General features: G+C 45.7%; 1 protein-coding gene across 1 annotated transcript; it reads left to right on the top strand.

Annotated features, from left to right (window-relative positions):
* Positions 1-156: 156 nt before the first annotated feature.
* Positions 157-8167, top strand: LOC118675772 (taperin-like). Its single transcript, XM_036348571.1, has 4 exons — positions 157-216; positions 312-779; positions 4324-4345; positions 8094-8167. The coding sequence occupies exons 1-4, from the start codon at positions 157-159 to the stop codon at positions 8165-8167; spliced, it is 624 nt and encodes a 207-aa protein (XP_036204464.1).
* Positions 8168-10399: the final 2232 nt, after the last annotated feature.

Genomic DNA, 10399 nt, shown 5'->3' with positions numbered 1-10399 from the left:
GAGATCAGGCAGGCAGGCAGGCAGGTGAGCAGTTATGAGCCAGTGGTCCCAGATTGTGAGAGGGATGTCTGACTGCTGGTTTAGGCCAGTCTGCTGCACCAGACCTCGCCAACAGCCTGGCTGCCCAAATCCATGCCACAGAGGGGCTTCTGTACTATGCGCTCCCATCAACTGGCCCCATCGGCCATCTGCTCCAGAAGTTCAACCAGCAGCCAGGCCGTTGCAGGATCCCAGAGCTCAGTAGCCCCCTGCCACAGCCGCTGCCACAGCCACCTGTCCTCGGCCCAGGGTCGGTGCAGTGACTTTTGCAGAAGACCAGCAACAACTCATTCACCATCCACCCTTGCGGCCTGCACCGAGGGTCGGGCATTTGCCTGCTCCCCAACAGGCCCCTGACCCCAGAGTTCCTGGCAGGCACTGCCAATGGCATTGCGGGATCCAGCCTTGGGCAGGGCGAGTACAAGCCAAAGTTGGAGTTGGGGGAGCCTCCCACCCACCAGCCCTGGGACCCCAGTGCCACTCCAGCCTCATCCCTGGCTTTGTCCAGTGTCAGCCCTGCCAGTGCCACTCCCAGCCAGCACCACTGGGTCTCCTCGGCCACCAGCACCAACGACTCCTTCAAGATATGGCCGGCCTCCAAGCCAGATATGAACACGATTCCCGGGGGGGACCTGCAGGCCCGGGCTCTGCCCAGTCTCCGTGTGAACTCCCACAACTCCTTCGTGTTCATCCCCAAGGGCAAGGCTACTGGGGCCCCTCCGCCCCAAGGCAGGCAGCCTGTGATGCACACTGACCACCAGGGGACAGACGCTCAATGCAGGAACTTCCCCCTGGTGGTCAGTGCGCTCCCACAGCCAACCTCCCGCAGCCCCTCCCCCCCCACTGGCTGGCCCCCCAATCAGTCCCAATGGGGGTCCAGCCAGCCAACCTCCTGTGGCCCCACCCCCTTGGCCAACCTCCTGTGGTCCCTCCCCCACACCAGCCAACTTCCCACAGTCCCTCCCTTCGCTCCCCCCAAGCCCGGCTGGCTCCTCCGATTGATCCCGATGGGGGGGCTGGCCGCCCAACCTCCCGTGGTCCCTGACCCCGCCCTTGACAGCCAGCCAACTTCCCGTAACCTCCCCCCCTCCCCCCCACTGGCTAACATCCCACAGCACCCCCCCTCAGCTGGCCAACCTCCCATGACCCCTTCCCCCAGCCAGCCAACCTCCCGCAGTCCCTCCCATCGGTAGGCCTCGATTGCCAACCAGGCTGAGGGACCTCACCCATGCACAAATTCATGCACTGGGCCTCTAGTAGGCTACATAAAGCACAGACATCATCTATATGAGATGTCAGATGCTATTACTACAACCAGTGACACCAATGTTTCTGGAAACTGACCATAGTGATTAACTAGTCAAAACCCACAGAATGGAAACGCTCTGCCTGTTTCCACTTCACAACACTTCATGATTCATGGTTAGATTCTGATTTATGTGGTTGATGCACCTGCTTGGTAAAGCCTAGATCATAACCCACCCTTAACTTTAATGGAGAATGAGAAGGTGAGTACCTGATATTTTCAGCTTCTCTGGTAAGAAGTGAGCTGTCCATAAAGTGGGGAACTCCTAACCTCTTTATACCCTTTGGTTTCTTTGTCCCCCAAATATGGATCAGACTTCCGGACCTTTCGCGGGCTTTGCAAAAAGCCCTGTGTGTTAGAATGGGGGCCGTGAAACCACACCTAAAGGCCTGGCCTGGTGCCAGTGCTGATAACCCCCTCCGGGGGTTGTGTATTGTTCATCGTTTATGGCCTCTGTAAAATGGGAGTATTTAGGTAAACAGGTCTTGCAAGACCAGATAATTAAGGAAGGGGCAGTGACTTGATTATAGGCTAACAGAAATGTGCATTAGGGATACTGCACATTAGTCAGGCTGCTAACCTCCCCTCCCCTGCAAAAAATGTCTAATTTTCCTCATCAGTTCCATGACTTGTTTAAAATGAAAATTCCTGGGCTCACTTCAGATTCAATAGGTCTAGAACAAAGCCTATGAATCTCATTTTTTTTAAAATTTTTAAACGATTTATCAAGTGGCTCTGAGGCAGAATCTTTTTTAAATAAGAGGAGTTCTTTTTAAACATTCATGACATTTTCTCTGCTCACATATGCACCCAGAGGCCCTTTGCTACTCTGTAACCCTGCAGGGCCTTCAGCCTTCAAATTGGATAGAGTTTGCATTACTGAAGGGGTATATAGGTCCACAGGCAACACTAGAAGAGCCCAATGGAATATCTGCATGGGGCATGGGTGGGTATATATTAGCAAACACATGAGACAAAAGGAACACACTGGTCCATTGGACACTGGAGAGGCACATGAAATTGTTCACAAGGGACATTCATGGAACACATAAGGACATCTATGTAGGTACTGGATGGGCATAGAAGTCCATGTAGGATATGGAAGGGCCACATAGGAATGTCCCCATCAGACACTGAAAGGTAATATGTATCCACAAAGGGTTCTAAGGGGGCACATGCTTTCTCATGGGACACTGAGGGAGAAGGACTTGGCAGCCAAGGGGCTGAGAAAATGCCCCCATGACACTCCTTAACTAGAACTGAGGGAACCAAGAAGAAAAGGGAAGATTGGGGTGAGCCATCTAAGATAATACTTGCTCATATGTCCCTGTACAAACTATGTATAAGGTTCCTGTGTTTGTGAGCTCCTACAAATGAGGGATCTTTTATTATGTATCGTAGCCTTGGGATCTATCACAGAGCTGGCCCACAGCATGTACTCAATGCATAGGGTGACCCGATAGTGCATCTCCCAAGTGGAGTTGCTTTTAGTAGTAATAGAGGGTGCCATTAATAACCACAAACACCTGAAGACACCACCAACCGATATCTCATATATGAAGAAAAGCCTCCAAGGTGACAAAGTTGTGGTATTGAAGGTAGAGGTGAGAATAGGCTTTCAGCAGGAAATTGGTTTGTGTGACCTTTGATGAAAATAGCATTAGAGGGGATAGCTAGAGCACTCATCTGGTGGGTGCATTTGCATATTAGACACGGTATTTTCAATAAGATTTGCTTCCTTGTAATGTTTGGGTGGGGTGTGATGGAGATGGGGTGGAGGCTGACACAACCCCCATACCAGTTCTTGGGGCTGCTGTGAATCGAGCAGAAGTTGAGGTGAGCTCAGAAAGGAGGCGGCATTCGGGAGCAAGAGACACTATGAATCCAGAAGTGGCTCCTTCTCACTAATTTTAAAGAAATGTGTTAAACAGCAATATGCATTTTTAGAAATAAAAACAGAAGCAAAATGCCAAACCGGTTTGGCTTAGTGGATGGAGTGTTGGCCTGGGGACTGAAGGGTCCCAGGTTCGATTCGGGTCAAGGGCATGTACCTTGGTTGCGGGCACATCCCCAGTAGGGGGCGTGCAGGAGGCAGCTGATCAATCTCTCTCATCGATGTCTAATTCTCTATCCCTCTCCCTTCTTCTCTGTAAAAAAATCAATAAAATATATTTTAAAAAAACAACAACAAACAAACAGAAGCAAAAACAGTGAAAAATGAAGCTATCAGACTTTCTGAGGAAGTAGTTCTGAGCTGGGCCTTCTCCACCCAGCAGGTGCAGGCCCAGCCTGGACCCCATTCTGGCACTCCTGTGGGAAAGTTGAACTTAGCCATGCCCCTGCTGCACTGTCTGCAGCCCCCTTCTCTCACCATCCAAGAGATGGTTTCTTGTACAGCAGAGGAGCCACAGACTATGAGAGTAGGAAGACATCAAGTGGCCCTGTAAGACTGTGTTAAGCATGGTCATGTTTATCATGCATGATAAACAAGTTTGGTCATGCATCTCAGAAAGAGATCTTCTGAGTTGTGAGCTCTTGGGCAGGCCAGTCAACATCTCTGATCCAGATTTGTCTTCTGTAAAGTTGGGGTTCTAACTATGTGGCATTTGGAGTAGAATTGATGAAGCAAATGAGATGAGAGTGAGTTTTCCTTCCCTTCCTCCAGGCCTTTGCCATTAGACCTTTAGTCCAGAACACTGTTGGGTTCAGAAAGTTTAAACCTGAGAAAATGATATAAGCAAGGAAGAGAAATTTACTTAATGGGAGGAGGAAGAAAGCAATTCAAGTGTAACTTCATAGGAAAAAACTGTTCTATCATTTTCCCCATAAATACCTCCTTCCTCTTACCCTTTGTACCTTTTGTCCTTTGTTTTCAGGGAAACTGTGATACTTTATTGCATTTTTATTATAGGTTGGACTTCCGCACAGGACTACTCCATAACTAGGCTGATACTGGTCCTATTGTTTTTTATTCCTAGTGCTATGAGTTCCTGAAACTCAGTAAGCAGTACATGTTTGGAAAAGAAGGATGGGGGAGGGAGAGAGAGACTGGCAGGAGTTCCACAAAATGGCATTGGTGTGGGAAGGAAACGAGCATAAAGTGGATGCCTGGAGGGCTTCCTGGAAGAGGCAGTGCCTCGTTGGCAGACACCAGCACTGAAAGGCAAGCCTGAAATGTTTCAGTCAGAAATGGGAATGGTACTGGAGAAGGTGAGGAGTTCCCATAACTTACCCCATAACAGTTCAGCCTACCCAGGTCCTGGATACCACTACTGATCAGCGTCCCAGACAAATCTGGGGGAGCACCCTAGGTCAGAAAGTTCATTGTTAAGCTGGTGATATCCCTATCAGTGTGGGAAGTCTGGGCCTAGCCTGGCTTCTCAGTACGTTAGCCCCTGCCCCTTTCCTGTGCTATCAGGATTAAGTCTTGAGCACCTGCCACACAGGCTGTGGGATGCTTGAGGGCAGATACCTTCTGAGTTTATCTCAGTATTAAGCTGGCACTTATGAAATCTTTATAAAATTTATCAAATTCACCAATGCTCCTCCTATGTTTCAGTGGGTTTTGCGACCTTGCTTCTTTCTTTAGGAAAGAACACTTTGTCTTTCTGTGCAGAGCTACCTTATCCATGCTCCCTCACAGGTAGAATTTTAACTAAAAAATAAATACTAACTAAGAAAGTAAACAAAATGTAAGTTCTGTTCCACTCACAAAGCCACGGAAGCAAAAATACAAAGTCCATTGTAGAGCGTCCCAACCACAATGACTTCCTCCTTGATTTTAAAGGGATTATTATCTAAAAGGGAAAATTCCACCCCAAATACTAGATTTGCTTTTCCTTTCTACTCTAAACTACAGCTACACAATCTCCACTTGTCTCCGAAACATCATCCACCTCATACCTGCCGGAATGGCTATCATCAATAAGTCAGCAAACAAGTGCTAATGGGATGTAGAGAGAAGGGAATTCTCATGTGTTGTTGGTAGGAATGCAGACTGGTGCAGCCACTGTGGAAAACAGTATAGAATTTCCTCAGAAAATTAAAAACTGAACTGCTTTTTCACTCAGCAATTCCACCTCTGGGAACTTATTCTAAGAATCCCCAAGCACCAATCAGAAAGAATATATGCACCCCTATGTTCATAGCAGCAGTATTTACAACTAGAGGCCTGGCGTACGAATTCATGCATGGGTGGGGTTCCTCAGCCTGGCCGGTGATTGGGGCTGATTAGGGCCATCTTGCCCAATCCTGATCAGGGCTGATCTGGGCTGGCCGGCCGAGGGGAGGAACCATGGGAGGTTGGCTGTGGGAGTGCACTGACCATCAGGGGGCAGCTCCTGCATTGAGTGTCTGCCCCTGGTGGTCAGTGTGCATCATAGTGACCAGTCAACAGGTCATTCAGTCAACCGGTAGTAACGGTCACTTAGGCTTTTATATATATATAGACTACAGGCCCGGTGCACAAAATCCGTGCATGGGTGGGGGTGACTCTCAGCCTAGCCTGCACCCTCTCCAATCTGGGACATACCTCTCACAATCCAACACTGCTGGCTCCTAACCACTTGCCTGACTGATTGCCCCTAACCACTTCTGCCTGCCAGCCTGATAGCCCCCTAACCACTCCCCTGCCGGCATGATTGATGCCTAACTGCTCCCCTGCTGGCCAGATCACCCCCAACTTCCCTCTTCTGCTGGCCCAATTGCCCCCAACTGCCCTCCCCCCCTGCCAGCCTGATCGCCCACAACTGCCCTCCCCTGCCGGCCTGATAGCCCCCAATTGCCCTTCCCTGAAGGCCTGATGGCCCCCAACTGCCCTCCCCTGCCAGCCTGATCACTCACAACTGCCCTCCCCTGCCAGCCTGATGGCCCCCAACTGCCCTCCCCTGCCAGCCTGATCACTCACAACTGCCCTCCCCTGCCGGCCTGATAGACCCCAATTGCCCTTCCCTGAAGGCCTGATGGCCCCCAACTGCCCTCCCCCCCTGCCAGCCTGATCGCCCACAACTGCCCTCCCCTGCAGGCCATCTTGTGGTGGCCATCTTGTGATGATGTGAGTGCAGCCATCTTGTGATGACTTGAGGGTGGCCATCTGTGGCAGCCATCTTGTGATGACGTCGTGTGAGGGCGTGACACCACCTAGGGTTTTATTATATAGGACTAGATGCCCAATGCATGAAGATTCGAGCAAGAATAGGCCTTCCTTACCCTGGCTGCTGGCACCAGTTTCCCTCCAGCACCCAGGACCTGGGCCTTCCCTCTGGCTGCTGCCTTGTGCCTTCACTTCAGGCAAGGCACCACCTCCTGCCTTTGCTCCAGGGCTGGGAGCTGCCTCCCGCCTTCGCTCCGGGCCGGCTGCTGCCATCTTTGCTGGTTAATTTGCATATTCCCTCCTTATTGGCTGTGGGCGCCGCCATCCTTTGTCGTGAAGTGATGGTCAATTTGCATATTCTGTCTTTATTAGATAGGATAGCCAAGATCTGGAAACAGCCCAAGTGTCCATCAGTAGATGAGTGGTACATTTATACAGTGGAATATCACTCATCTATAAAAAAAGAAGGAAATCTTACCCTTTGTGACAGCATGGATGAACCTGGAGATTATTATGCTAAGAAATTAAGGCAGTCAGAGAAAGACAAATACTATATGATCTCACTTATATGTGGAATCTAATTAACAAAATAGAACCGGAGGGATAGATACATGGAACAGATTGACAAATTTCAGAGGGGATGAAGAAGAAAGGACTGGATGAAAGAAGGTAAAGGGATTAGCCAAAGAACATATATGCAAAACCCATAGCCACAGATAACGTTTGGTGATGACCAGAGAAAAGGGGGGGGGGAGCACTGGGTGGAAGTGGGCAAAGGGGCAGAAAATGGGGACATCTGTTACAGTGTCAACAGTAAAAAAAAAAAAAAAAAAGTTAAAAAAACACACACCAGTGTCCTAGGCTAAAGGATATTTTCCCCACAAAAAAATGTGAGAACATCAGAATTTTTATACAGTCGTTGTATCACGACACCTTGTTGACTGGTATCTTAAAAGCTTTTAGATCATTTCTCTTGAACACAGAGGAAAAATTTGGTCAGGAAATAAAGGAACACGATCTGTTTGCCTCTCCATTATCTAACTAATGGAGATTACAATGTCTAGTTGGAACTAAGGTTAATTGGTCTGACAAGCTGTACTCATTAGAAGCTCCAACAAAGTTGTTTTGCTTGTCCCTTGAATTGGACCACTGCCTCTTTTCCTTTGGGTTTTGGAAACTGGAAGTTGTTTCATTAATTCCCAGTAGGTTTCTTGCATTTTCTTTTCCTGGACCTGGACCCCACTCTGACAAGCCTTCTCTACTGCTCTGCACAGGGGTCAGTTGCTTTTGCTCACCAAAATCACTCAGCAAGGAATGATGCAGAGGCGGGAGAGGGGAGATGGGAAGGGAAGCACCTGGAATATGATGTCTACACATGGACAATGCAAATGTCTTCATTCTCCAAAGTGAATTTAACTAAAAGTCTTAGGAACTTCTTTAGGCTCAGTTTTTTCATCTGTGAAGTGGGAATAGCGCTCACATGTATGTCGCATTTATTTATAAGATGCTAACATTTTTAAGATTTAAAAAAATTCCAGCAACTTTAGATTTTGTTTATTTCTCAAAGAAGGCTTTGGTTATGTGAATAATCAGGTCGATTGCCCTTGAATCACATCCAATATCTACATCCCCAACAGTCCATCTGTGTTTTGTTAGCCAGTGAAGAAGCCAGCATTGAGTTTCAAAGTTCAGAACTAAACAGTCTGTTTGACATCTCACTATTGGTGTAGCCGGGTACCCGGATCATTCTGGGTTAGCGACCTCTTGAGCTTCCAACCTTTGGAAGGCAATCTGGTCTGTTTGTAAAAGAAGGCCAAAGGTTTCGTATCACGAGGGCCTGGATGTGATTCTGGGCTCTGTGGTTTTTTCTCAGGGACTTCTTTAGGCTGCAGTTTTCTCATTTGTAAAGTGAGAATAGCACATTTATGTCATAAATTGTGTGGAGATGAAATAAAACAATTCATGTAAACTGAGTTAGCACAGTGCCTGGTACTTACCAGTACAGGGCTCAGGGGAAGCCAGTTGCTTTAAGCAGGGCATATAAGCAATAATCATAAAACTATAAACCAAGTTATCAAAAATAGCCTTAACTATCACAAGACCTTGATCTAGAACAAGGTCTACCACCTCTTCCAGTAACTTGGACACTCCCAGTGCTCTTTCATAGCTATCTTGTCTTTTATGACCTTTAGATTTTTGCTTTTTTAAAAAATAGTTTTACCACCCGAATTCTATGTACATGGAACCATACAGTAAATATTCTTTTGTGACTTTCTCCTTTCACTCAACCTTATTATTTTTAGGGTTCATTCATGTTGATATAAGAAGCTATAGTTTGCTAAAATGGTCATTGCTTTTTAATATTCCATTGTACAACTATTCCACAATGTATCCACTCTACTGTTAAAGACTTTTGGGTGTTTTCTCATTTTTTGCATAGTTATGCTGCCATGAACATTCTTATATGTGTCCCCTAAGGTACATACCCACTTACGTTGTAGGCTACATTCATTTCACTTTACAGGGGAAGTTTCCAAATGCTAACACCCACTGGTAATCCCACGTGCAGTGAAACAATTTCTACCAAATCCTTACTCACCAACATGTGGTATTGTAGGGGTTTTTACCACTCACACAGTGTACAATGGGAAACTACTATGGTTTTAATTTGCATTTTCTTCTCTCTTGATCTGTTGTTCATTTAGGGTTCCATCTTCTGTATGGCACTTTCAAATTTTCTTAATGTTCTTTTTCTATTGGATTGTTTTATTCTCATTGACTCAAGGAAAATCTTCATATACTAGTATTCTAATGTGTTCTTTGTTATTTATATATGTTGTATGTTTGTGGTTTTCTTTGCACTCTCTTAATAATGTGTTTTTATAAGCAGATATTCTTAATTTTAATAGAGTCAATTTTATTAATCTACTCCTTTATGATTTGTGCTTTTTATGTCTTGTTTAGGAAATTCTTTCCTATTTCAAGTCATGAATATGGTATAAAACTTTATTTATTTAGTTCTAAACATTTATGCTTTCAATCTACCTGCTCCTGTGAAGGGCATCAAAACACAGATAATCTGCAAGGTGATCCATCCAAGAAAAATAACTTGGGAGAAACACTCTTTTTAAAAGAAACATTTTGCTAGGAATAGTAGGGATAAAAAACCCACATCATCTGTGCCAATAAAAAATAATAATAAATGTTTTGTATTTCTTTTTGCCTCTGTTGAAACCAGAGAGTTTCTGTTGTAAAAGTTCCATATTTCTATTAACTTGTTTATCTTTTTTTTATGTCATAAACCTAGACTCTTCTCATAGTAATGTGTTTGCTACATTGTCTGCCATGGAATGTGAGATATGGTGACAAAGAACTACATGAGAACAGTGAGGCCCCAATGATCTTCCATGCCTTCTAAGTAAGAAAGGTTTAAAGAAAAACTGTGTCCTCAAGTTTAAATCTGCCTTTCCCTAAGGAGATGAGATAACTTTCCTAAGATTATGCAGCTAGACCAGTGATGTAGAACCTTTTGAGCTTGGCGTGTCAGCATTTTGAAAAACCCTAACTTAACTCTGGTGCCGTGTCACATATAGAAATTTTTTGATATTTGCAACCATAGTAAAACAAAGACTTATATTTTTGATATTTATTTTATATATTTAAATGCCATTTATCAAAGAAAAATCAACCAAAAAAATGAGTTCGCGTGTCACCTCTGACACGCGTGTCATAGGTTCGCCATCACTGAGCTAGACAGGTAAAACCGTAACCTGATTTCCAGGTTTCAAGTTGGCTCTTCCTCCATGTAGAAAGATCTGAATATGACTCATATAGACTTTGGGGCATTTTCCTAGGAATACAGAGAGGAAAATCATGCAGTACACCACAGAAGTAAGTATTCATAGATGCAACTCTGTCAGTGGTCATAGATATTATTTAGGCAATCGCATTTATGGAAGTAT

This window comes from Myotis myotis, unplaced genomic scaffold, assembly GCF_014108235.1.
Source record: "Myotis myotis isolate mMyoMyo1 unplaced genomic scaffold, mMyoMyo1.p scaffold_m19_p_2, whole genome shotgun sequence".
Classification (NCBI taxonomy): domain Eukaryota; kingdom Metazoa; phylum Chordata; class Mammalia; order Chiroptera; family Vespertilionidae; genus Myotis; species Myotis myotis.
Note: the sequence above shows the minus strand (reverse complement) of the source record. Positions and strands in the feature narration are given on the sequence as shown.

Bases quoted from the DNA above. Each gene is read 5' to 3' on its own strand.
- LOC118675772 (XM_036348571.1), top strand. From the start codon at position 157: ATGCGCTCCCATCAACTGGCCCCATCGGCCATCTGCTCCAGAAGTTCA. The intron at 217-311 runs GCCGTTGCAGGA...TGACTTTTGCAG, and splicing joins GAAGTTCAACCAGCAGCCAG to AAGACCAGCAACAACTCATT. The intron at 780-4,323 runs GTGATGCACACT...TTTTATTCCTAG, and splicing joins CGCCCCAAGGCAGGCAGCCT to TGCTATGAGTTCCTGAAACT.